This window comes from Nothobranchius furzeri, chromosome 12 (assembly GCF_043380555.1).
Source record: "Nothobranchius furzeri strain GRZ-AD chromosome 12, NfurGRZ-RIMD1, whole genome shotgun sequence".
Classification (NCBI taxonomy): Eukaryota; Metazoa; Chordata; class Actinopteri; order Cyprinodontiformes; family Nothobranchiidae; genus Nothobranchius; species Nothobranchius furzeri.
The window spans coordinates 70,875,734-70,903,317 of NC_091752.1; the positions used below are offsets into that span (position 1 = coordinate 70,875,734).

Consider the following 27,584-nt stretch of genomic DNA (forward strand, 5'->3'; position numbering starts at 1 on the left):
CATCAACTGTTACAGGTTCTTTATAAAAAATCTTTACAAGCATCCTGTGCTTTGTTTTCATTTGTGCTGGGAGGACTTTTGGATGGATCCACTAGAGGGCACCAGAGAGGGTTTAAAGCCTGGTGGAGAGGAACACTCACCAAGAGATCCTACTGGTTGCTCCAGGGCCCAGCTTCAGAAGCTACTGGTTTAGATGTCTACTGGGGAACTGGAGACCTTCTTACACACATTTTCCACACAATCATTATAAGCTTTTTTTTGTTGTACACACGTGCACCTGTGCAGAGTTAAACATGCAGGCCAGGCTAGGTGAAGATGTACGGTTGGATGTATGAGGAGAAGCGGCGTCGGTAACTCCAGTAAACCAGAACCGGACACAAAAGAGGATTGTGTGAAAAGTGACAGAAATGGTTTGGACCCGACTCTGATGGTTGTGATTGAGGACTACAGCGCTCCAACATCCGACAACTTGCTGAGTCATCTCTGCTTTTGGCTGACCGCAGGTTTTAGCTGAGCCAGAAGTGTTTCTGACAGCTCAGCGGTTTGTGTCTAACTTCTTGCTGTGATCCCGAACTATCTGCAGCCCAAACACAAATCTGACCATGGAGAAAGGAGGTGTCTAGGTTCTGAATAATTATCACAAAGGTTTTGTTGTGTCTGGGTTAACTCCAGGAAGTCTGGGGAAAAAAAGCTCCGGCGCATCTGTTTCAACATGGAGAATTTAGCCAGAAGAGAAAGTAGCTTCAGGATTTAGAGTCTTATTTCCTGATATGTGGACATCTCTCCTCTGATTGGCTAACAGCAACACAACTCTACCACTGACTCTGCTCTGCAACGTTGATGTTTCATCTCCACAAAAACCACAAGCCAGGAGGAGTTCTGCTGTGTGGTGGAGTTGCTAATGCTAATGTTAGCTTCTACTAGCCGAGACACTTCCTGGACGCTAAACCAACCACAGCCTTCTCTGCTGTGGGTCAACATAGGCGATGTTTAGGTTTTCTGGTAAAGTCGGGACCGATTTCATCACATGATGGGAACCAGCGTCTCTGTGAGGGCAGCGCTGTTTAACATGGCTGCCTTCTGCACACACGCGCTGCAGGACAGAAGATGTCCACTTCACTCAGAGACACAAGAGAGACGCTCTGACCCTGCTGAGCCGCAGGGAAGACAGGAAGAGCCCAACGAGCCGATCCACGTCACCGGAGACGCTCCAGGAAGCACAGAGTCGCTCTCAGCTCAGCTGGCGTGAACCACAGAGCATCCTAAACACAAAACAACCCCCAGAACCTACTCTACAGATGTGGCTGTGGGACTCCGGTGACCTCTGACCTTCACAGTTTTTATTCCTGCAAAAATAATTTTTAAAAAGAACCATCAATGTGATTTATTTTCTTAAGTTTTAAATTTGCACCCCAATTTTTACTTTATTGTGAATTTGTCGTGTGGAAGAGCAGCAGATCGGTCAGACGATGTTAGAATTGTCACGTTCTGCCCCTGCCTTCCTGACTGTGTTCCTCTCCTGCCCTGATTAGCCCTTATTGTTCTCACCTGCCCCTCGTTAGCCTGCCCATGTGTTCCTGATTTCCCTGTGTAGTTATACCTCCCTCCTTGTGCCAGTCTTTGTCAGATCATTGTTGTTTCGTTCCTGTCGTTCCCATCCCACCATTAAAACCATTTTTATTTTTCATCCGTGCCTGCTCTCCTGCCTCCTGAAGCCTCCACCACACATGGTCCATCATCTCCACACCCTCAACATGACAAGAATACGTGTAACGTCCGACGTGTTTTCCCTGAAACGGTAAAAGCAACAAATAACCTGCCAGTGAGCTTTTAAAGGATGTTAAATGTTAAAAAGGAGCCGCACAGGGAGCCGGTCCAGTCCAGACATGCGGCTCCACAGTTCAGGAGTCACAGCAGGTTTAGTCTCAGATGAAGAAATGTCTAACAAAGTCTGTCCGTGTGTCCTGTTTATCTGTCGAGTTGTTTCAGAAACACTTCCAGGTCAGACTGCGGTGTTTTAAATTCAACGTACGTGTAATAGAAACCAAAGCAGGGCAGGTCTAGTCAGTATTTGATCTTTTCTGAAATGAAAAACAGTTTTAGAAACATGAATAAATAGCTAAATATGATAGATAAGCAGCAATAATAACAGGGTAGGTGTGTCACAGGTGAAACAGTAAAAACTAGAATCTGGTACAAAAGTCCATTAATGTCAAAAATCCAGCTCAGACTGAGAGACCATCTAAAGGCTCAGGAACCCTCAGCAGGTCTCATCGGCTGATCAGAGACACTTTGAGTTTAGAATATTGAAGCTTTACCCAACATTCTGATTGTCTGAGATTCTGAATGTGATGATTTCATCAGCCGTAACCATCACCACCACCGCTGGGACAGAAACGGGCGGACACATCTGGATTTGCCTGGAAGGAGTCCGTCTCACAGGTTAGTGTCACCTTTTAGTAAGTAAGTAAAAGTTTATTTATAGAGCGCCTTTCTCAGATATAAATCACAAAGCGCTGTACAACATGATAAAGATCAGGGCAAATACCTCTAACCAATAAAAACATCAGAAAAACAATAGCAGTGATAAAATAGAAAATAAAATCATGAGTAAAAACAAAGTGAAGGTGTGAACCTGAACAAAGCCATCATTCTGAAACATTTAGGGAGGGAACACCTGGATGAAAAGGTGAGTTTTTAGATGGTTTTTAAAGACCTCTACAGTGTTAGAGAGACGGAGATTTGAAGGTAGACTGTTCCAAAGTCTGGGGGCAATAGTCTGAAAGGCCCTGTCCCCTTTGGTTTTCAGTCTGGTTCGAGGAACAGCCAGGAGGTTTTCAGATGTGGATCTAAGGTTCAGAGAGGTGATGTGTGGGGATAAAAGCTCAGATAGGTAGCTTGGAGCCTGGTTGTTAAGAGCTCTATAGGTCAGCACTAAAACTTTAAACTGTATTCTATATTCTACCGGGAGCCAGTGGAGGGACTGTAAACCTGGAGTGATGTGAGCTCGTCTGCTGGATTTGGTTAGGAGTCTGGCTGCTGCATTTTGGATGGCTTGAAGGTGTGAGAGGGAGGTTTTGCTGAGACCAGTAAAAAGAGCGTTACAGTAGTCTAAGCGTGATGACACAAAGGCATGGATGATTTTTTCCAGATCTGCAGTAGAAACCAGTTTACGGACTTTTGAAATGTTTCTCAGTTGAAAGAAACAAGAGCGGGAGATGGTTTTGACGTGTGAGTCTAAACTTAAAGCTGGATCAAAAATAACTCCTAGGTTTCTAATGTTGGCCTTGGCTGATGGGCAAAAAGAGGCAATTTCTTGCTCGATTTGTGGCTGAAGTTCCGGGGGAGCAGCGATCAGGGTCTCTGTCTTGTTAGCATTGAGGACTAGGAAGTTGCTGGACAGCCAGTTACTGATCTGGGTCAGGCAGAGTACAAGTGTGGCCAGCCTGTGCAACTGGTGAATTAATAATAATAATAAAATAATAATTTTAGGCTGAATTAATAACATTGATATTTGAATTTTTGTTTTTGTGAAGCGCCTCGTGATTTTTATCTCGAGAGGCGCTATGGAAAAGATATTTTCTTCTTCTTTATAACCATTATTCGCTACAAGCGGCTGCTGCTGTCCATGGTGCTGATCTCAGCCACAACTGGATGAGGCTGAGGAGCTGTCCGCGGTGCTGACACATTCAGACCCTTCACCTTTAGCTGCCTGGAGCTCAGGTGTAGACCCATGATCGCTGACTCATCAGTAACGGGGTGGATCTGTTGTCGGAGTCAGCAGCAGCTCGGTAAAACGCGCGTTTCTGCAGTCGTTCCACTTCCAGCTGCCGTCTGTCAAACGTCACGTGACTGCAATTGGCGAGAAAACAAGTGATCGTGAAATCCCCCTGAACACCACCACAGACTCGCTCGTCAGCAAGCTTCCGCTGGGACCAGCCAATCAGAGCGCGATGCGCCGCAGTTTATAAACCGAGCAGCCGTCGAGCCGTTCGCCCTTCGTCCGGTGAATCATCGAGCCGAGCCGCGTCCCTGCTCTACCGTGAACCTGAAGATGGCGGCCCGGGTAAGAGTGGTGATTGTTTGGGTCGCTGTGAGAAAAGAAATGTGCGCGTGTTTGTTTCTGATGAACGAGCAAAGGCGGAACCGTGAGACAAAATGTCGGAGAGTCTAATATCCCGTGAAGCCGCAAGCAGCTTCCGGACGCCTGAAAGTCACCGTTACTGCGGAGCAGAGGCGGCTTCACGTCATTTCCCGCCCCTGGCCCGACGCGGACCGCTGGTTCCGTGTCTGCTGGGCCGCCGTCGCTGCTTGTTGTCCGGCTTTGTCTTGTCCGAGCCGCAGCTGCTGCCTGCAGCCAGCATCCGCTCAACCGCGCTGGGATTCAGGGTCGGAACATTTGGGCCGGGCTCGGCTCGGTTCGAGCCGCAGTGTTGGTGCGGCTGAGCGCTGTTTGCGCCACAGACTGCGTGCTCATAGACCGGTCCTGTACAGTCTGTCCCCGCAAACACACACACACACACGCACGCGCGCGCCTCTAAATCCCATAATAACGCCGCCATAAGGTGTGTTTGAATTCCCAAAAGGACAATCTTTTCCTGATCCTAATGGAAAGCCTGGAAAACCGAACTGTTACCCAAGTCAGGGTTCGGTGGTCAGGGAGGGACACACAGAAGCCTTCGCACCTACATAAGTGTGTGTGTGTGTGTGTGTGTGTGTGTGTGTTTGCGGGGTGATCATGACACCTTATTGCAACAAGACTCTCTCTCTCTCTCTCTCTCTCTCTCTCTCTCAGACACACACACACACACACACACACACACACACACACACACACACACACACACACACACACACACACACACACACACACACACACACACACACACACCATGTTTAATGGACATGATTCCTTTAAGGCACCCGAACTGCTTTACATAATTCATCCACTCACACTGCTGGTGATGATGAACTACCTCGTAGCCACAGCCGTCCTGGGGTGCTCTGACAGAGGCGAGGCTGCCCGTCTGCCTCATCAGCCCCTCTAACCACCATCAACATAGACAAGTTGGAGGAAGTTTCTTGTCCAAGGACACAACATCAGAATTCCCTGGAAGGGGCTGGGATTGATCTGGCAACCCTGCGCTCTGGCCTCGGAGCTTCTGCTGCCCTGTTGTCCCGTGACCTTGACCCAATCTCATATCCATGTCCTGCGTCCACGTTCAGCTGTTGGGTTGTTTAAGGTGCCGCCGTTTCCTCTCGAGAGCTAACGGCGTTGGTGGAGTGCACCGTCATGGCGCCAACAGCTCCAGGACTGGGATGCCAGTTCTCAGCCGCACCAAGGGAAAGTCAGCCCACAGCTGATCATGCCTGGAGACGTACTTCAGGCTGAGGCTGGAGACCTGATTGGTGCTGTTATCTGAACAACCTGGCTCTTAAACAAACGACCTGCATGAGCGGCTTCACTTTCCCCGCCGAGCTGAGAGCAGTGATTGGTTCATGGCTGATTCATGAATCCGACGCTGGACCTAAGAGGGACGTGTCCTCACAGCGTTTAAATGAAGCACTTCATGTAGATGTGTGGCTATCATGTTGAAAATGACTTCATGCTCATCTCTGTAGCATGGCACCAGGGCTCTGAGGTCTGCTTACCTACCAGTTCTGAAGGCTAAGGCTTCAGAACCCAGGCGATGTGATGAGGAAACATGGGTGTGAGGAGCCATCGTGCTCGTTCAGGTGTGACAGGTGCACCTGGAGAAGGTTGTCTTCTCGCTCGGGTTTCTGAAGCGAGGTTCTTTATTATCAGTTTTAATCTGCTGGTTACGTTCTGTTCTCTTTAGGAACCATGGACACCTGATGGAACAGGCTTACGGAGTCACACCCCAGTCTTTACGATCTAGTTCTTCTGAAACCTTCAGATACGCCGTTTGTATAGAATTACGTTTAAAAATGAAATGAGACGAGTGTACGAACCTCTCTCTTAAAGCACAACCATCCAGGCTCTGTCATGTGTTCATCTCTCTAGTCTCACATTCAGCAGCTCACACACACACACCCACCCAGGTGACGGATGGGATGGAAGTGTGGCTGGGTGCACGTGGGTGCAGGCTTTGAACCACCAACCTCAGCTCTTCCATCTGAGCCACTACCCATTTAATTTTTACAGACACGGACAAACTGTCGGTTCCCTTCGGTCAACGGAAGGAAATCCCACAACGGTCTCAGAAATAACTGGTATCTGACCAAAGTAGTAATAAATACAAATTCTATGAAACTGAACCAGTATAAGTCAGGCGAGGATTTCCAGTCTTGCTTCAGCTGAACTATTTAAAACTAAACGGGTGGAACAGGCCAGGACTTAAATGACGGCACCCTAACTTCATATTTTGTTGCACAACCTTTTGAGGCAATCAAACGGTTCCTGTAGCTGTCGGTGAGACTTCTGCACCTCTCAGCAGGTATTTTGGCCCAATCCTCATGAGCGAACAGCTCCAGTTGTCTCAGGTCTTCCAGACGGCCTGTTTCAGCTCCTTCCAAAGATGCTCGATAGGACTGAGGTCAGGGCCACTTCAGAGCAGTCTGATGTTCTCCTCTGAGCCGTTCGTGGGTGTCTTTAGCCGTGTGCTTTGGGTCTAGTCCTGTCTCATGACCCATGACCCCGTGACCTGCCCCTGAGACCAAGCTCTCTGACACTGGCCAGCACATTTCTCTCTAGAATCCCTTGAAAGTCTTGAGATTTCATCGTACCCTGCACAGATTCAAGACACCCTGTGCCTGATGCAGCAAAGCGACCCAGAACATAACAGTGCCTCCTCCATGTTTCACAGTAAGGACGGTGTTCCTCTCTCGATATGTTTCGTTTTCTGTCTGTGGACGTAGAGCTGCTGTGCCATTTTTGTCTGGTGTCCATAGGACGTTCTCCCAGAAGCTTTGTGGCTTGTTAGCATGGAGTTTGGCATTTTCCCATCTGGTTTTCAACAATGGTGTCCTCCTTGGTCGTCTCCCACGTAGTCCACTTTGGCTCAAGCAACGACGGATGGCGCCACCTGACACTGATGTTCCTCGAGCTCGAAGCTCACCTCGGATCTCTTTAGAAGTTTTCTGGGCTCCTCTGTGACCATTCAGATTATCCGTCTGTGATTGGTCATTAGTGTTCCTCCTGCGGTCACGTCCAGGGAGGTGGGCTACAGTCCCGTGGATCTGAAAGGTCTGAATGACACGAGCAGCTGTAGCCACAGGAACATCTAGCTGCTCGGAGATGGTCCCACAGCTGTTACCTTTAACATGCTGGTCTACACTCTTCCCGTCACGTCCTCTGGTCCATGCTGAGTGTGGTACACACCACGCCACCCAACACCACAGTGACTACCTCTATACAGGCCCGCCGTGATGCTCGTTAGTGGACACGCCTGAAGGAACACGCCCCTTTGGCTGCATCATTTCCAGTCTTCTCGAGGGGTGCCATCTTTTTAGTCCTGGCCTGTTCCACCCGTTTATTTTTAAATCATTCAGCTGAAGCACGAATAAAAAGCCACGTCTGACTTTTACTGGTTCACCTTCATGGAATTTGTATTTATTATTACTTTAGTCAGATTCAAGTTATTGCTGAGACCGTTGTGGGATTTCCTTTCGTTGACCGAAGGGAACCGACCGGTTGTCCGTGTCTGTTTAGAACAGCAGTCCAGGTTTTCCTGCCGGGGCTCAAATTCACACGATGATTTATAAACGCCAGAAAACCTGATTTGAGTGAGGTGGATGAAAGCATGTGATCGATAGGACGACGTACAGAGATGTCAAAAACACAAACAGACTCAGAGTACCCCCCCCCCCCCACACACACACACACACACACATGTAAAATGAAGCACCACCACAAAGCCAGTCTCAAGAGGAAAACGCTGAAAGCTTTTAAAAACTTCACATCTCGTTAGAAGCAGGCGAGAGAGCGTGCTTTGGTGGGAGGAGAACTTCCTGTCCTCTCAGGACCTCCAGGCAGAACGTCTCGCTAGTCGCTAAACCCAAAACTGACTCCCTCAGGGACCCAAACACCACAGCGGGTGTCATCCTGTTACCATTTCCTGTTTATTTTTAATTTTAGGTCATTTTCCATTTCACAGCTGAGCTAACGCTAGCTAAACTTGAGTCTTATGGGCTGAGTGTTTGGCTCTCGGCTCCGTCGAGAGGAGAACAGGTGGCTTTAACGTTTCTCATCACTTCCTCTTGTGTTTCATGACAGAGTAGCTTTTTAATAAAACAGCAGGAAGTTCCTGACTTCCTTCACATGAACAGTTTTCTGCAGAACAACACGATTACTCCTTGTTGTTCTGAAACCACCGCTGATGGATCTGACGTTGCTGACTCGGGCGTGGACCCTGAAGTGTTTCTGTTAACATTATGAAACGAGACAGATTACAATAATAAACAGTGGTTTTCATCTGTGTGTGTGTGTGTTCAACGGGACACAAGCTGTAGCGGTCTCTTCTCTGGTCTGATGGAGCGGAGGAGGGCTGGCAGAGGACATCAGCACGATGAATACAGAGCTGCTGGTGAAGGAGGCAGCAGGATAACAGAGAAAATGCTTTTATAAGAACATTATCTATAAGAAGAAGATTATTTATGATCTCTAAATCATCTCTCTTTAAATCTCACCTGAAGTTTCTGAGAACAGCTCTCATCTAGCGGTAAATTCATTTGTTCATTACATTATTAATGAAAAAGTAGCGTGATGGAGTCTTCTTGTGCTGAACAGATGCAGACAGATGCAGTCTGATCGTTTTATGTCCTGCTGGGGTTGAGACTGAACCGTAGCTCTGCTGCGTTCTGGGTTACGCACACGAGGAACCTGAAACTCATAAGTTCATGTCTACACAAACTTTGTGATTTGACAGGAAAATGTGGCGACTTTAAAGAGCAAGTTACCCCCTACCAGAGTATTACTCCACTCCCACTTCCTGTTTGAAAAATGCAACAAATGCTGTTGCCTAGCAACCCGAGAGGCACAACACTGACCGTTTTAGGCAGAAAATTATAATTGTAACTAAAATGCACCAAAGTGCAAAACTACTGACTACACGTGTCTGCAGCGCGATTAGACACGCTTTTATATAGTTTATCAGAAAAAAAGTTGATTTGAGGGTGAGTTGCTCTTTAAACTAACAATGACCCTGATGTAACACACACACACACACACACACACACACACACACACACACACACACACACACACACACACACACACACACACACACACACACACACACACACACACACACACACACACACACACACACACACACGGACCTGAATACAAAAACGAGAATCTGAATGTTGCGTCTGCCGTGCGTAAACTGCACGACTTCCTCGCAAAGCAAAGCTCACGAGTCGCGTTCTCACGCGGTTCATGTGGTAGCAACACGTCGGACCTTCAAGGACCTGGAGGCTCTTGTGCTGTCATTGCTACGTGTTGGCCTTTGGGCTCGCCGCAGGAGGACGCGCAGCGGTTTTTGGGGGTTGGAGAAGGAAGCCGAAAGAAAGAAACCCAAACAAAGTTTTGGGATTCTTCTAATCTGCCGTAAACATGGAAAGCACATTTTTTAACAACCCTTGTTGTTGTCTGTGGAGAAAACAATAAATGAAAGGAACCGATGTGTGTTCTGCTCAGTGTGAGTGGTTCTGGTACTGCTGGGTCGCAGCGCTGCGTCATTCATCAGTGCAACAACCTCAATTTGAAACATGTCATCACGCTACTTTCAGACGTACACACAAACCACTTACTGGTGCATTGGTTGTCCCACACGCCGCAGCGCATCCTGTGTCCACGGCACACTAAAAGCTTTTACTAGCGACCGAGAGCGCTGCCAGCCACGCACCACCGACGGACCTGGTAGAGCTGTGATTTATAACTCTGCCTTAGAAGACTTTTAGAGTTGATTTGTGGTGATCAGACCGCTCAGGTTGGTCTCACAGAAGCTTGGCTGCAGCAAGTGGATCACGTTAGTTTAATTACATCGACTCCTGCTTATTTAAACATTTAAATGAAAGAATTGGTTAAATTCAGACTTCTGAGATTGAAAAACATTGTGCATTCACTGTTGTCAGTCAAGTTTTAGCAAGAAAACAGGATGGAAGACGTGTGGACCATGAAAGTCAGCCCAACAGGAGCCGTTAGCCGTTAGCTAACCACGACCTCAATCTGTAGTCTCTGGATCAAATCAGTATGTTTAAATTTGTACTTGTGTGTGTGTGTGTGTGTGTGTGAGTGTGTGTGTGTGTGTGTGTGTGTTTGGAAGTAGCTGAGCCTAAAGGTTAATCCTTGCCTCTGCAGCACACAGTCCTCTCTGAGCTTTGAGCTGAAGCCAAATTTAGAAATCCAGTCTCTGCTAGACACACACACACACACACACACACACACACACACACACACACACACACACACACACACACACACACACACACACACACACACACACACACACACACACTAGGTAGCCCTGTTCAGCTGGGTTTTGTGCAGAGGGGAGTTTGATGCACGGATTATCATCAGGTCATATAAAACAGGCGTCTGCCGTGACTGGATGAGGTTTTTGTAGGATAGAATATTTCGGAGGAGATTCAAATAATTTCTCTTTTGTTTTACAAAGCATTTAGTTTACTGGTTGTCAACAGAAAGAGAACATTTAAAGCAATATGACAAAAAGTCGTTCCTGAAAAATATGTAATATTTGCCCAGTTGTTGTTCCTTCAGACCCAAAAATCAAATATGATCCAAACAGCAGATTTTCCATTCAGGACTTTGACGTGTCAAATGTAACTCTGGTTAACATGAAAGCTGCGTAAGACCGATATCAAGGTTCTGGGCCATCTCTGTGGTGTGCAGGAAAAATGACTCCACAACTCATCTAACACATGGAAATCTCACAAGAGAAAACGTGATTTTGAAGATAACTGACGTGATGAGGAGCCCGCTGCCTGCTTCCATCTCCTCACTTTCTGATTGGCTACACGTTACATTCAATGGGCAGCACACTGGTTTGCCTCTGAAAATTAAAGCAAGACTTTAAATTTAATATGTTTGCTTAGTTGATCAGAATGGTCCCAAAAGCCATGCAAGCACTTAGATGGCTCCTAACACACCACAAAAGGTAGGATTATCTGATAAGATTATCTTAAGTCTGTCAGAAGGAGATGACCGCATGAATCAGGTCAGTTATGTTTGTGGAGATGACAGCATGAATCAGGTCGTCCCAGAGAGAAGAGACTCGTTTTATTCGGGTTAAAACATTACCCATGATGCACAGCAACGAGGTAGAATCCCGTCACAACATCTCTGAACCGCAGTAAAATATTACATTTTACTAATTAAATATAAATATGAAAATGGAGAACTCACACATCTGTAAAGTAACACTGATGCACCTTCAGCAGCGATTATCGCCTCAGGTCTGTTTGAGTGTGATGTCACTGTGATGTCACCAGCTCAACACAGCTGTCTGTGATCCGTTCCTCTCCAGCTCCTTCAGGTTCAACTAAATGAGAGCTTTAAAGCCGGGCGGACACTGTGTGACTTTTTCACTCCTAGCACACAGCTTCAGCTCAAACTGTACAGCTTCCTCGCAGGGCAGATCTCACGAGTCATGTACTCACACTGTACGTCTGGTAGCAACACGTTGGACTTTTTGGTCTTGTTTTGCCTGTTGTCCTTCGGGAGTGCTGCAGGAGGACACACAGGGATTTACGGGGGTTGGATGAGGAAAACGAAATAAAGAAAGTAAATCTGTGTTTTGTGATCAGTTTAATTTGACATGAACACGACAAACACGCTTTCTTGACAATCTTTGTGAGTAAAAAAACTTGTAGAAAGAAAAACGAACAGCGTGTGTTATTAGGGAAATAGTGGGCGAGCGGTGTTGATGCAGGATTGCGCAAGCGCCGTGAGCGGTTTTTGGGTGGCAGCTGCTCGCAGCGCCGCTTCAACAGTGTGATACCCTCACGAGGGACGAGCGAAATATCAAACACGCCAGAAGTCCGTGTGAGCTCACGATTGCTGATGGGTAGCTGGTCACGTGGTGTTAATCGCCTCTCCTAACCCCCTGTACACTACACGACCGCTCGGCGCAAAACTCGCCCCGATCTTGTGGATTCTCACACGAGTGGAAAATCGGCTCAAAAAAGTGAAAAAGTCGCACAGTGTACGCCCGGCTTAAGGAGATGGAACACTCTCGTCTTCTTCCTCCTATCCGGGTCCGGGTCGGGGGGGCAGCATCTCAACTAGGGAGCTCCAGACCGTCCTCTCCCCGGCCACCTCCACCAGCTCCTCCGGCAGGACCCCAAGGCGGTCCCGGGCCAGATCGGAGATGTAACCTCTCCAACGTGTCCTGGGTCGTCCAGCGGGCCTCCTGCTGGCAGGACGTGCCTTAAACACCTCCCTGGGGAGGCGTTCAGGAGGCATCCTAACAAGATGCTCAAACCACCTCAACTGACTCCTCTCAAAATGGAGGAGCAGCGGCTCCACTCCCAGTCTCTCCCGAATGTCTGAGCTCCTCACCCTATCCCTAAGGCTGAGCCCGGCCACCTCGTGGAGAAAGCTCACTTTGCTCTCTTGTGTCCGCCATCTTGTTCTTTCAGTCACTACCCAGAGCTCATGACCACAGGTGAGGACTGGGCGGTAGATTGACCGGTAAATCGAGAGCCTTGCTTTCCGGCTCAGCTCCTTCTTCACCACAACAGATGCCCGCATCACTGCAGACGCAGCACCAATCCGCCCGTCGATCTCCCGCTCCCTCCTTCCCTCACTCGTGAACAAGACCCCGAGATACCTGAACTCCTCCACTTGAGACAGGACCTCTCTCCTGACCTGGAGGTGGCAAGCCGCCCTTTTCCAGTCAAGAACCGTGGTCTCAGACTTGGAGGTGCTGATTCCAGCTCCTGGAAAACAGATTTTTAAAGTTAAATTAGCGTCTTTTGAATCCAGTGGAAGCTGACTCTGGCCTGCATGCAGAGGCAGCTCTTCAGGGGGTTATTTATGCTACTGCAGGAGCAAATTCATTCATTCACATGCACACAGCTGGAATTCACCCATCTGTCCCCACCAGACTAGCTCTCTTCTATCTCAGACTCTCTCTTCTGGCCTCTGCTGGCGCCCACAAGGTCCTTATTTTTTCAAGGTATGCAATAATCAACATACCTTCAGAGTGAGCAGCCGTCCTCGTCTTCACGTTTGTTGTTTTGGCTCAAACTGAGTGCTGGGTGTGGAGGGACACAGATGTAAAGACGGGACTATGACATCATTCTGGCGTCAGCGTCTGACTGGACAGAAACCTAAGCTCATTAACATCCATTAATCAACGTCCTGCAGCAAAATAAAACCCAATCAGGGTGCTGTGATTGGCCCACCCAACAGATAGAGCTCTGTGACTGGCCAGGCACTAGAGTAAAGCCGGGCGTACACTGTGCGACTTTTTCACTCGCAGCGTTCAGCTTCAGCTCAAACTGTACGACTTCCTCGCAGAGCAGATCTCACGAGTCATGCGCTCACACTGCACGACCCAGTTCTCGCATGCGACCTGACTGCTCACACTGTACGTCTGGTAGCAACACGTCGGCCCTAAAAATGTGCTAAAAATAGCAGTTTTTACTCAACACGTCAGAGTTTTTTGTCTTGTTTGCCTGTTGTCCTTCGGGAGTGCTGCAGGAGGACACACAGGGATTTATGGGGGTTGGATGAGGAAAACGAAATAAAGAAAGTAAATCTGTGTTTTGTGATCAGTTTAGTTTGACATGAACACGACAAACACGCTTTCTTGACAATCTTTGTGAGTAAAAAAAACGTGTAGAAACAAAAACGACCACCGTGTGTTATTAGGGAAATAGCGAGCGGACCGGCGTTGATGCAGGATTGCGCATGCGCCGTGAGCGGTTCTGATATTTTTTTGGATCGTAGCTGCTCGCAGCGCCGCTTCAACAGTGCGATACCCTCACGAGGGATGAGCGAAATATTAAACACGCCAGAAGTCCGTGTGACCTCACGACTGCTGATCGGCGGCTGGTCACGTGGTGTTAATCGCCTCTCGTAACCCCCTGTACACTACACGACCGCTCGGCGCAAAACTCGCCCCGATGTCGTGGCTTCTCGCACGACTGGAAAATCGGCTCAAAAAAGTGAAAAAGTCGCACAGTGTACGCCCGGCTTAACCGGGGCTGCGGTGGTCCCAGTGGAGCGTGGCTAGACCAAAATGCAGAGCAAAATCATTTTGCTTCGGTAACAGACGGTCTAGAGTTCTAGGCTACTTCACTGTCCTATCGTGAAGCTTTCATGTCCGGTGGAAAGGAGAGTTAATCAGGATGCAGGAGGCAGAAAAACGTGAAAGCCTGGTCTTCATTTCTGTTTCTACAGTTTTGGATCTTTACTGTCATGTAGTAGCTGCGTTCATGTTTATTTGTTGACCGTATTGTTGACAGCGCATTGGTAGCATTATCCTTGTTTAAGAGGGAAGCCACCATCTACATTATTACTGCAAACGTATCTAGACGTATTTGGTGTAGTTTATCCCAATTTTGCTAGTCGTCCTTAACCTTGGCATCACCATACTTGTTGTCATACAGTGAGGTCACAGTCTGTGAAATACCGATGCCCAGGTACTAGATACCAGAAGATGGAGGAAGAGTTTGCTTTTGCTGATTACTGATCAGAACGTCACCTTTTGCTCAGTTGAGTTTATAACCAGAAACCTTCCAGGACTAGTTCTGGCAGGGCCCGACAAACAGCAACAGATCATCAGCGTAGAAGGAGACCTTAAGTTTGACCCCTCCCCTCCTTATTCCTGGGATTTTCCCACACAAGTCAAAGAGTTCGAATGCCGGGTCAAAGAGAAGCGGGGATCAGAGGTGGACTTGCCACCTTTGAGATCTGGAGAATCCCAGAAGGTCCAGAGAGGTCTAGAGCCGGTGGACGATGCTACCAACTACTCCAGGCATGTCGAACTCAAATTCACACCGGGCCGAGATGAAAAACTGGGACAGAGTCGCGGGCCAAACCCATTCCTTCATCTACAGATCTGTACGGCTGAACCTTTTTCTTTAACTTATTGTTGCAGCAACACTGAATGTGGAATAACCAACTTACACACGACGAGCAAGTCGATTTTAAATAAATAACTCATCAGTGGTAGTTTTCACTGGCCAACAACATAAAGAAAAAATAGTAACTCTCCACATGCAACATCTCACCTATTAACTTTCATGATTCGGAGCAGAAAAAGTCCATAAAACCAGCCCAGTGTGCTCCACTCTGATTTCCTGTGATGCTCACCTGTTCCAGCCACACACCTGCACCTGTGGGGTTTGTTGGGTATTTTTATAAATGTACCTTTTTGAGGCCTAAAAGATGCCCATTACACATCATGAATCTCTGAGTTGGCTGTTCATGAAAAAGTTGAGCAAGGATGTTGATTGAGAAAACTCTGTACCTCTGTAACCTGAGAAGGCCCGCCTTCTCCACCCTTTGCTTGAATAAAGCCACTGGACACTCTGAGGACGGGGGAGTCGCCTGGCATCTAGCTCTGGAGAGAGTTATGTGTCATTTCGGTGATCTCCCCCTCATTTGGTTAATTCAGTGTAAAATGTCTCCTTTTCGTGATGTGTGTTTATTTTAGGGTCCAGGGTTATGGAGGTTAAATATTATCTAACGGATAAGTGGAGAATGCAGGTATACAGAGCTGGTGAGCTGAAGGCTGGCTGGAGCTGAGTGGGGGCTGAGGCTGGTTGCGTCCAGCTTCTCGCATGTTGAGCCATGGACATTACAAATAATCAATTTACTCTCTCTCTCTCTCTACGGGTGTGTCGTCCTTTAAGGTAATATGGGATAAAATCAAATTACCTATCAGGTTGGCCTCTGAGCTGAGGAAGAGCTGAGTTGTTCTGTTCGTCTTCATCACAGACAACAGGTGCTCACACAGGTTAGAGCTGCTGAACATGGAGAACATCTGGACCACGCTGTGGGTCAGAGTGTTGGGGAGGAGAGATAAAAACCACAGCAGCTAGAGTCAGACTGGCTGGAGCTAAATCATCTCAGCCTGGAAGTCGGTCGGTGAGCTTTCTTCGTCAGCAGCAGATAACTGAGCCGTTAAAATCCATTTCTGGGCTTCAAAGTCGGCTATTTTCTAAGTAAACTCGCTGAGTAAGAGGAGTGTTCTCAGTTTGTCTGAGGCAGAGGCGGTAACACTGCAGACGCTGATGCTAGTAGCATGGATGCTAGTAGCATGGATGCTATTGACTGTAAAGACATACTGGTTTTTCTCCTTGAAGCATCAACATGTGCCTCCTTTGTTGAAACACCTTCCTTCTGCATCGATCCTTCTCTTCCTGGACATTTTGGGATCATTTGTGGACGTTTATTTTCTCTTGTTACATTAATTAAAGAGCGGGTCAATTGAGCCTCGGAGTCCTTCTCCACCCACGTATCAATTTTAAAAAATGCAACATTAGTAGGCGTTGCCTGGAGGATCGAGAGGGCGGAGCCGCGGCAGTGACGAAGACGATGGCTAACTAGACGAAGCTAGCTCCCTTCACTCTGAGCAGTTGATAGAAGTGGAGGACGTTTCTCCCCCTCCTTACAGACACTCGAGAAGAAAGGGACCAAGTCTATTTGGAGGAGACAAGCGGACCTGAGTCTTATTGTTTTGAGCTTGTGAGTTGCCTGAAACTCCCAGAACCGACCCAACAGAATCACCTCTGAAAGGTAAGTAGCCGTTAGCCATAGCATTGGATTAGCTGCAGGGTTTGTCTCCACGGCCCCAAAAAGCTAGTATTCAGCATGTTTTAGAGGTTTATCTGCTTCAGCACACCTGGTTTTAATCAGCAACAAATAGCTGAGCTGCTTAACAGCTAATCTAACCTGTTAAAGCAGGAAAATCCACTGAAACATGCTGGATAGCTCTCCGGTAGCCCTGGGCTCAAGGTACAGTCTGCTGCATATAAAGTTATGAAAATACCCCATGAGAAAATTATTCTGTAATGTGTTCAGCCCACTAAAACTGCCCTGATTTCTTTATTTATTTACTGATAACAGCTGCTCTCTCGGTTCTAGGTCCTCTGGTGTCTGCAGCTGGTCTCTGGTGTCTGCAGCTGGTCTCCTCTGCTGGTGTCCTCAGGATCAGGAACTTCCAGAAGAATGTGCCTTTCAATGACTCTTTCCCCCTTATTTGTTATATTAATTAAATAAATCTCAATTTATATATTTCCTGTTTTTGTTCATGTCCATAAATACTTAAACATGCTTGAAATTAGAACGAGCTTTTAACAGTGAGGTGCTAGTTTAATTAATCACAATAGCTAGTTAAACATGCAACAAAAATGTGATATTCAATGTAATTTATAAATATCCATTAAAATATCAAAACTGGAATCTAAATGAGATATTTGGCAGCACAAAAAACTTGTCAAACACAATATTTATTATAATAATTGTAGGCAGACAGGAGACAGAGCTGATGGAGGTTCTCAGTCATCGAAGGATGGCTGAAGGCTTTCCAGGAACAGGAGATGTGGTGTTGTCTCTTCTCTCTCTATTCTGCCAGATGAGCTGATAGGTTACAGGTGTGTGAGGACATCCTCATGCTGTCACAACCAGATGACAGGAGTTATCAGGTGATCAGCCAGGCTAATGAGATGCAGAAAGAAAACAAATTCAGGACAGTGTACAATATGTGGTGTTGCTCACCTTATGTGCTCTTATAGAATATTAATGTGTGCATGCCTCATGGTGTAGAGTCCATATTTTGCTGAATGTCCTGCAATAATGCAGGTTATTAGTTAATTTACTTTTGATAGCAAAAACAAAATATTTAATGTAAAAGTTATTTTCCAGGAGAATCAGCTTACACGTCACCACCAAGTGTCACGGGCAGAATCAGTAGCCTCCGTCATGATGTAATCACATACTTATTTAATTGTTAATATCTTAAAAATTCAGAAATGTTTTAATTTTTTTTTTACCTTGAACAGTTCACTGAGCTTGCACTGTCACTGAGGTGGAAGCTGGAATCAACAGCAGACACCTCACACCTTGGTCTTTTCAGGGGGTCTGGACGCTCTGGGACCTTCTGGAAGATGAATTTTCATCATGGTCCCCGTGGGTCACCAGACACACTGCGGCTGTGAACTCCATTCTGGCTGGCTATGTAAAAACAAAGAAGCAGCACATTTATAAATGTTTAAAAGAGCATAAAATCACGTGTAAAAATAATCTGTAAAACAAATTAAAACTAGAAGGTGATAATAAAATGTTTGCATAGAAGATTATTAAAAATAATTCACCTTTGCTACAGGGAAGGTTTCACATCAGCCTGGACAAGTACATTCATGCAGCTAAATCAGTCTGACAGCCAGTGTCTTGGGTAGATTTAGCCTGAAAAAAAAAATAGAAGCACATTGTTGTTGAGAGTTTATAGTCAGATAATATACAAAAGAATCTCCTATATAGGCGCTTTATAACATTCCTAGTGTGTGATCGTTGTTATAACGTAAAAGTCAGTCACATATGATGTGGAGAGCCTGAAATGCGACCTCCTGAACAGAATTCCTCACAGAACCGGGTCACAAGCTGGATTTCACGCTGTAATGCTGTCAACAAGTGCTGCGTCAGTTAGAGTCACTGTTGCAGAATTGCCGACTGACTAGCTAAAGGAAGTGAACCACGTCTCTCAGACTTTGCATTTAGGTAGGGAATTGTCTTTAGAAGATGTTAAAACGTTTACTTAGCTTACTCACCTCAGACTGGAGCCCGCCGTGGTGGGGGAGCAGAGTCGGTGGGCTGCATCTAAATCGCGGAAGAGCCACGGTGGGCACAGCCTCTCTCTTCAAACGGAGACGTGCAGAATCGCGGGTAAAATGCCCACAGAGTCACCGCAACCATACTACACTACACCTACTCACCAATACTAAGACGATATGGAACACTAAACCCGAAATACTTTCCCAATTACACTAACAGCCAAACACTAACTAAACTATAATATACAACAGCCAAGCTAACACTAAATAAGTATTTATAACACTAAAAGATATGCTAAAGACTAGGATATGCTAATGCTATATGCTAATGCTGAACTACCGCTGACCTCCTACACTCGCTTGCAAATCCAACTCCCACTCGCCACAGGGCGTGGCCGAGACGCTCGTTGCTTTTATAACTTTGGCACGGAGCTGCTACGTAGTACTCTACTGGTTTACGTAGTACTTTACTCTTTAGCCATTGGCTAAAATTTATTCAAAATGACTCAAATTCTATGTTTTCAGCTGAAGGTGGCGCATTACTGTGGTTTTTAGACAGAATTTTTAATTTTTAAAGAAAATGCACCAAAATGCTAAAATAAAGAATGCACACATTTAAAACACTATTAGACACTCATTTATACAGTTCATCAGCAAAAAAAAGTTAATTTAGACGTTACTTGCTCTTTAAACACAAATGTGGATACGCTGCGACCTAGTGGAGAAATACTGTCACTGCACTACTAACACCATCGCTATGCATGATGGGAAATGCAGTTTATAGCCAATGCACACTAGCGGCATAGACCTATTTTAAGACACTTGGAGCTCTTGCGGGCCACATAAAATGAAGTGGCGGGCCACATCTTGCCCGCGGGCCTTGTGTCTGACACATGTGAACTACTCTATCAGTGTCCCAGCATAGCTGCAGCTACTATGAAGATCCTTATATCCTTGAGTTCAGTGGATAATTGAATGACTGAATGTGTTGAGAAGTGCCTTGGGGGGGTTGTAGCAGGGGTGGGTCTAGAGGGGGGGCCTGGGGAGGCACGGGCCCCCCTGTAAATAGTCTGGCCACCCCAAGACCTGAGACCGGAGCTTTTGTAGCTCTTTCTCTCTTGTGGCCAGATGATGAGAGTGAATGTGATGAGTGCCGTACATCAGTACTGCAGTTTTTGTCTTTTTTATTCTACCATTTTCTTCCTGCTGACATTTTAGGATTCATCTGTTTTTACTTCTCAGCAAATTAACAGAAGATTGTTACCTGAGCTGCACCGTTTCACAGAGTTGGTGTTTCTGGGCCCAAAACTCAGGCTTTTTGTGACTTTCTGAGCACAAAGCCGAGGATGACTTGTTAGATCTCTGCTCTGGTCTAGAACGATCAGGGATTTAGCCGTGATCCCCAGGATGCAGGACGATTTTAAATTCCTCCAGAGGCTGCAGCTTTGGCAGACTTACTTTAGCTGGTTATTATGGGCTGCCACAACAAACAAAAGGACCGTTAAATGTTACATCACTCTCCTGCTGCTGGATGCTGAGGTCAGAATCTCATCTCCACAGCATTTATTAGAAAAACATGTTGGTGAAATTTAGGCCAGCTGGCTTCCCAATGGGAGCGAGTGAATTATTGATTTATGTAGATATTATTTTTAGAGATTTCTGAGGATGTTTAAAAAAATAGAAGGTCCATTTTAGTAAACGATAAATGATAAATGACCCGCACTTGTATAGCGCCTCTCAGAGGAAGGACTCCAAAGCGCTTTACACTACAGTGTATCATTCATCCATTCACACACACATTCATACACTGATGGTGATGAGCTACGATGTAGCCACAGCTGCCCTGGGGCGCACTGACAGAGGTAGTACTTAGTCCAGAAACAGGCATGACCCATCTGGGGTGAGTGAACCCCGTTTATATGCTTTGTGAGTGGAAGTGAGTTTCAAGAGGGCTGCTTTTTAAATCCTAACTTCCTCTACTATACTAGAAGTTACCACTTCTTAGGTGGAGGCATCTGAGAGACTTCCTCTACTATACTAGAAGTTACCACATCTTAGACTGAGATGTCTGAGAGACTTCCTCTACTATACTAGAAGTTACCACTTCGTAGGCTGAGACGTCTGAGAGACTTCCTCTACTATACTAGAAGTTACCACATCTTAGGCTGAGATGTCTGAGAGACTTCCTCTACTATACTAGAAGTTACCACATCTTAGGCTGAGATGTCTGAGAGACTTCCTCTACTATACTAGAAGTTACCACATCTTAGGCTGAGATGTCTGAGAGACTTCCTCTACTATACTAGAAGTTACCACATCTTAGGCTGAGATGTCTGAGAGACTTCCTCTACTATACTAGAAGTTACCACATCTTAGGCTGAGATGTCTGAGAGACTTCCTCTACTATACTAGAAGTTACCACTTCTTAGGTGGAGGCATCTGAGAGACTTCCTCTACTATACTAGAAGTTACCACATCTTAGACTGAGATGGCTGAGAGACTTCCTCTACTATACTAGAAGTTACCACTTCGTAGGCTGAGACGTCTGAGAGACTTCCTCTACTATACTAGAAGTTACCACATCTTAGGCTGAGATGTCTGAGAGACTTCCTCTACTATACTAGAAGTTACCACATCTTAGGCTGAGATGTCTGAGAGACTTCCTCTACTATACTAGAAGTTACCACATCTTAGGCTGAGATGTCTGAGAGACTTCCTCTACTATACTAGAAGTTACCACTTCTTAGGCTGAGACGTCTGAGAGACTTCCTCTACTATACTAGAAGTTACCACTTCTTAGGCTGAGGAATCTGAGAGACTTCCTCTACTATACTAGAAGTTACCACTTCTTAGGCTGAGGCATCTGAGACTTCCTCTACTATACTAGAAGTTACCACTTCTTAGGCTGAGGCATCTGAGACTTCCTCTACTGTACTAGAAGTTACCACTTCTTAGGTGGAGGCATCTGAGAGACTTCCTCTACTATACTAGAACTTACCACTTCTTAGGCTGAAACGTCTGAGAGACTTCCTCTACTATACTAGAAGTTACCACTTCTTAGGCTGAGGAATCTGAGAGACTTCCTCTACTATACTAGAAGTTACCACTTCTTAGGCTGAGGCATCTGAGACTTCCTCTACTATACTAGAAGTTACCACATCTTAGGCTGAGATGTCTGAGAGACTTCCTCTACTATACTAGAAGTTACCACTTCTTAGGCTGAGACGTCTGAGAGACTTCCTCTACTATACTAGAAGTTACCACTTCTTAGGCTGAGACGTCTGAGAGACTTCCTCTACTATACTAGAAGTTACCACTTCTTAGGCTGAGGCATCTGAGAGACTTCCTCTACTATACTAGAAGTTACCACTTCTTAGGCTGAGGCATCTGAGACTTCCTCTACTATACTAGAAGTTACCACATCTTAGGCTGAGATGTCTGAGAGACTTCCTCTACTATACTAGAAGTTACCACTTCTTAGGCTGAGATGTCTGAGAGACTTCCTCTACTATACTAGAAGTTACCACTTCTTAGGCTGAGACGTCTGAGAGACTTCCTCTACTATACTAGAAGTTACCACTTCTTAGGCTGAGGCATCTGAGAGACTTCCTCTACTATACTAGAAGTTACCACTTCTTAGGCTGAGACGTCTGAGCGACTTCCTCTACTATACTAGAAGTTACCACTTCTTAGGCTGAGACGTCTGAGCGACTTCCTCTACTATACTAGAAGTTACCACTTCTTAGGCTGAGACGTCTGAGAGACTTCCTCTACTATACTAGAAGTTACCACTTCTTAGGCTGAGACGTCTGAGAGACTTCCTCTACTATACTAGAAGTTACCACTTCTTAGGCTGAGACGTCTGAGAGACTTCCTCTACTATACTAGAAGTTACCACTTCTTAGGCTGAGAGGTCTGAGAGACTTCCTCTACTATACTAGAAGTTACCACTTCTTAGGCGGAGGAATCTGAGAGACTTCCTCTACTATACTAGAAGTTACCACTTCTTAGGGAGAGGCATCTGAGACTTCCTCTACTGTACTAGAAGTTACCACTTCTTAGGCTGAGGCATCTGAGACTTCCTCTACTGTACTAGAAGTTACCACTTCTTAGGCTGAGATGTCTGAGAGACCTCCTTGTCTGTGATGATCCTGAATCCCATCAGAAACCATAAACACCCACCAGTCAGGAGTTTAAAGGTCAGGGTGACCGCTTTAACAGCAAAGCTCCTTCTTTAACACAAAACCTATCGGGGTTACCATGGTTACACCTTCAGGTTTGAGAACTGGAATTGCTCTGCAGACCTGCTTGTTCTACAGAGACGCTTAATGTTTGTAAAAAGGAGAAGGTGTGATGTTTGTTCTGCGTTGTCTGTTAAACCTGGTAAAATAATCCAAATGGAGCTGAAACTAACGACTTCCAGAGACCACAGAGGAACACGAGCAAACCGAATCAAAATAAGTGATAAACGTGTCTTTTAAGTGCTCACCATTAGACCCAAAACCTCCTTGTTGATGTCTGACCATCTGGTGATTACGCCACTCTTAAACCGTTAGCCGCAGCTTCATCCCTTCCTTTGGTGAAGTTAAAGGTCAGCAGGGATAATTCTTGACTCAGACACAGTAGATCATTTTCTCTCAGGCAGAAAAACATGCAGATGACTTTTTAATCCAGTGTACCTGAAAGGAGCTGCTGCTAATCTTTCATTATTAGAAAACATGAAAAACACTATTTAACCTTCCCACTGCTCTACCCTGCTCAATGGTCAACTTTCCTCACTGGGTCACCCTTCAGGACAGTGGCAGGGTTAATATATTCAGCTCGACTATGGAGTCGTGGTTTCGTCTGGTCAAAAAGCCTTACATCAAAGTGATGATGGCACGTGTGGTGGAAAAAAGTTACCACACACACACACACACACACACACACACACACACACACACACACACACACACACACACACACACACACACACCGCCCTTGAACCCCATTCTTCTTGCTCTGCAGACTATGCAAGCGGGGCGATGCCCGACAGATGAGCTATCGCTGACTAACTGCGCTGTGGTGAACGAGAAGGATCTTCAGTCAGGACAGTGAGTAATCATCTCACACACACACACACACACACACACACACACACACACACACACACACACACACACACACACACACACACACACACACACACACACACACAGTTGTGTGTATTTATTCCCTCTCATGCTGTTATTGATGCATTTGGACATTCTGAATCCCAGAAGAAGCTGCTGTAGGTCTTTTTCTGCTGCCATGGTAACGCCACACACGTCATCTTTACTTTTCTATATTTAAGACCGACATCTACTTTCTCAAATTACAAATCTATGATATTATTATAATTTGGGCACAATTTAGATTTGATGACTAACATCATTATTGTGAAAGGGGATCGTAGGAGGAGGAAGGAAAACAACATATTATTATTATTATTATTATTATTAGACACGGATATGAAGAAATAAGCCAGTCACAGCTGTTGTCTCTGCCTGCTGAAAGCTGCTCTGGTCCAGCGTTAGTTCTGATGAAACAGCAGTTTTAGTAAAAGCATCACCGTTTCAGAACCAACATCTTGTATTTAACTGTTTTCATTTATACCATGTTTAAGTCAGCGTTTCAGAACCAACATCTCGTATTTAACTGTTTTCATTTATGCCATGTTTAAGTCAGCGTTTCAGAACCAACATCTTGTATTTAACTGTTTTCATTTATACCATGTTTAAGTCAGCGTTTCAGAAGCAACATCTCGTATTTAACTGTTTTCATTTATGCCATGTTTAAGTCAGCGTTTCAGAAGCAACATCTTGTATTTAACTGTTTTCATTTATGCCATGTTTAAGTCAGCGTTTCAGAACCAACATCTCGTATTTAACTGTTTTCATTTATGCCATGTTTAAGTCATCGTTTCAGAAGCAACATCTTGTATTTAACTGTTTTCATTTATACCATGTTTAAGTCATCGTTTCAGAAGCAACATCTCGTATTTAACTGTTTTCATTTATACCATGTTTAAGTCAGCGTTTCAGAACCAACATCTCGTATTTAACTGTTTTCATTTATGCCATGTTTAAGTCAGCGTTTCAGAAGCAACATCTTGTATTTAACTGTTTTCATTTATGCCATGTTTAAGTCAGCGTTTCAGAACCAACATCTTGTATTTAACTGTTTTCATTTATGCCATGTTTAAGTCAGCGTTTCAGAAGCAACATCTTGTATTTAACTGTTTTCATTTATGCCATGTTTAAGTCAGCGTTTCAGAACCAACATCTTGTATTTAACTGTTTTCATTTATACCATGTTTAAGTCAGCGTTTCAGAACCAACATCTTGTATTTAACTGTTTTCACATTTATACCATGTTTAAGTCAGCGTTTCAGAAGCAACATCTTGTATTTAACTGTTTTCATTTATGCCATGTTTAAGTCAGCGTTTCAGAAGCAACATCTTGTATTTAACTGTTTTCATTTATGCCATGTTTAAGTCAGCGTTTCAGAACCAACATCTCGTATTTAACTGTTTTCATTTATGCCATGTTTAAGTCATCGTTTCAGAAGCAACATCTTGTGTTTAACTGTTTTCATTTATGCCATGTTTAAGTCAGCGTTTCAGAAGCAACATCTCGTATTTAACTGTTTTCATTTATACCATGTTTAAGTCAGCGTTTCAGAACCAACATCTCGTATTTAACTGTTTTCATTTATGCCATGTTTAAGTCAGCGTTTCAGAAGCAACATCTTGTATTTAACTGTTTTCATTTATGCCATGTTTAAGTCAGCGTTTCAGAACCAACATCTTGTATTTAACTGTTTTCATTTATGCCATGTTTAAGTCAGCGTTTCAGAACCAACATCTTGTATTTAACTGTTTTCATTTATGCCATGTTTAAGTCAGCGTTTCAGAACCAACATCTCGTATTTAACTGTTTTCATTTATACCATGTTTAAGTCAGCGTTTCAGAAGCAACATCTTGTGTTTAACTGTTTTCATTTATGCCATGTTTAAGTCAGCGTTTCAGAAGCAACATCTCGTATTTAACTGTTTTCATTTATACCATGTTTAAGTCAGCGTTTCAGAACCAACATCTTGTATTTAACTGTTTTCATTTATACCATGTTTAAGTCAGCATTTCAGAAGCAACATCTTGTATTTAACTGTTTTCATTTATGCCATGTTTAAGTCAGCGTTTCAGAACCAACAAGCCAATCATACGAAAAGTCTCACTGAGTCTTTGTCAGCTACCGTCTTCAGCCTTTAAAGGACCCGTGTCATGCTATCGGTCCGGCACCAGGACCGCACATTGAATATCTTCGGTGTATGAAATGTGCTTCATGAACAAAGCCGCCTTGCCCTTTCTTCCAGAGCAACAGGAAGCACACTGTATGATAAAATATGTCCGTTGAAACCTTTAAGAGACCTTTTTTTATTAAATGTAAGTAAATGTGAGCCCTTCCTTCAACCTGAAAATAAGATGCTTGGATTTGGTGAAACCCCGCCTCCCCTGGCGTGAATTCCACAATCGTGCACAGCTGCAGACCCAGAGACCACAGATCCCCCGCCACGCCTCACTCAGCCCTCCTTCCCTCGAGCCGCTAGCGGAAAACCACACAAACGGGATGACAGCAGAGTCCCAACCGGAATCATTGTCCCAGTCTGTCTCTGTTTAGGACCTTTAGCTAGCGACCAGTGGTTAGCATTTCAGCTGTACTCACCACCCTGGCTTTAAAGAGACATCGTGTAGTTAATCTCTGGAAATATCCATCGACATGTTGTTGAAAATAAAATAAACGACGCCCAGTTGTTGAAAAATATCGGCGGTTTTGTAACATAACCATAGAAATCGGGTCTAAAATACACGGGAGCGGGAGCGCCATGTTTCCGTCTACGGGACAAAACACATTTGCTGATTTGTAACAAGTGGTTACAAAACTTTCACCATTCATGCACATTTACCTCCACTTGTTGCCTCTGATGAAAGGGAGTCTGGCGCTTTCGTGCTTCCAGGGATCTTTGACCCTGATGGACATTTATTGGTGAGTTCTATCTCAAACACACACAAAAAAAAAAACACTTACTTGCAATGTTTTAGGTGTGTACTGCCCCCTATCGCCAGGGAAAATACACATCATCGCTTTAACATCATAATGGTGCCAGTTTGAGGAAGAAATCCATCTGAAAACCCGCTCCGGTTCTGCCAGTGGTGACATTCTGGCTCAGTTTCTGAGAGCTACTGAAGATGAAATTCCTGCCAGCTACACAGAAAGACTGGGTGTTAGTGTTTACAGTACGAGGGAGGAGGGATCCAGACTCGAGACTACCTGGATGGGAAGGAACGGGTCACGATGATGCAGCAACGACCCATCCTGCTGTCTGCTAGGCACACCAGCAAAGATTTGCAGATGAGACAGGGAAGCGCACGCCGGAAGCCAAAAGCTGCTCTGGGGGCGTTTTCATGAGCAAACAATGGTTTACCGTGTCCAAAACGTGGATTGTGCATCGTGTATGATGCAAGACTCCTGTAATGTTTACGGTTGGTTGTACGTCCCTGCAGGCATGTGACGGTGAAGACAACCCCCACTCACAAGTATGTGTTCACAGTGAAGACCCATCATACTGTAGCTCCTGGAAGCATTGCCTTCAGCCTGCCACAGGTACGCACACACACACACACACACACACACACACACACACACACACACACACACACACACACACACACACACACACACACACACACACACACACACACGCACGCACGCACACGCACGCACGCACGCACGCATG

At 45.4% G+C, this 27,584-nt stretch overlaps 1 protein-coding gene and 2 long non-coding RNA genes across 4 annotated transcripts in view; 2 read left to right on the forward strand and 1 right to left on the reverse strand.

Annotated features, from left to right (window-relative positions):
• Positions 1 to 3,894: 3,894 nt before the first annotated feature.
• Positions 3,895 to 27,584, forward strand: part of nsfa (N-ethylmaleimide-sensitive factor a) — a 37,071-nt gene continuing 13,381 nt past the window's right edge. Inside the window, exons 1-3 of the mRNA XM_054750861.2 lie at positions 3,895 to 4,066; positions 23,776 to 23,861; positions 27,352 to 27,451. Coding sequence (XP_054606836.1) covers positions 4,055 to 4,066; positions 23,776 to 23,861; positions 27,352 to 27,451 — 198 coding nt within the window. The 5' untranslated portion in view covers positions 3,895 to 4,054. The remainder of the gene's footprint in view (positions 4,067 to 23,775; positions 23,862 to 27,351; positions 27,452 to 27,584) is intronic.
• Positions 16,598 to 17,233, forward strand: LOC139062223 (uncharacterized). Its single transcript, XR_011515824.1, has 2 exons — positions 16,598 to 16,735; positions 17,084 to 17,233. It is a non-coding gene; the product is annotated as an uncharacterized lncRNA (long non-coding RNA).
• LOC139062224 (uncharacterized) lies at positions 17,553 to 18,849 on the reverse strand. 2 transcript variants are annotated; one of them, XR_011515826.1, is made up of 4 exons: positions 18,766 to 18,849; positions 18,313 to 18,403; positions 17,992 to 18,172; positions 17,553 to 17,656 (listed from the first exon to the last, which is right to left on the reverse strand). It is a non-coding gene; the product is annotated as an uncharacterized lncRNA (long non-coding RNA). The 2 variants fall into 2 exon arrangements; XR_011515825.1 differs by lacking the exon at positions 18,766 to 18,849 and having other exon boundaries at positions 18,313 to 18,432.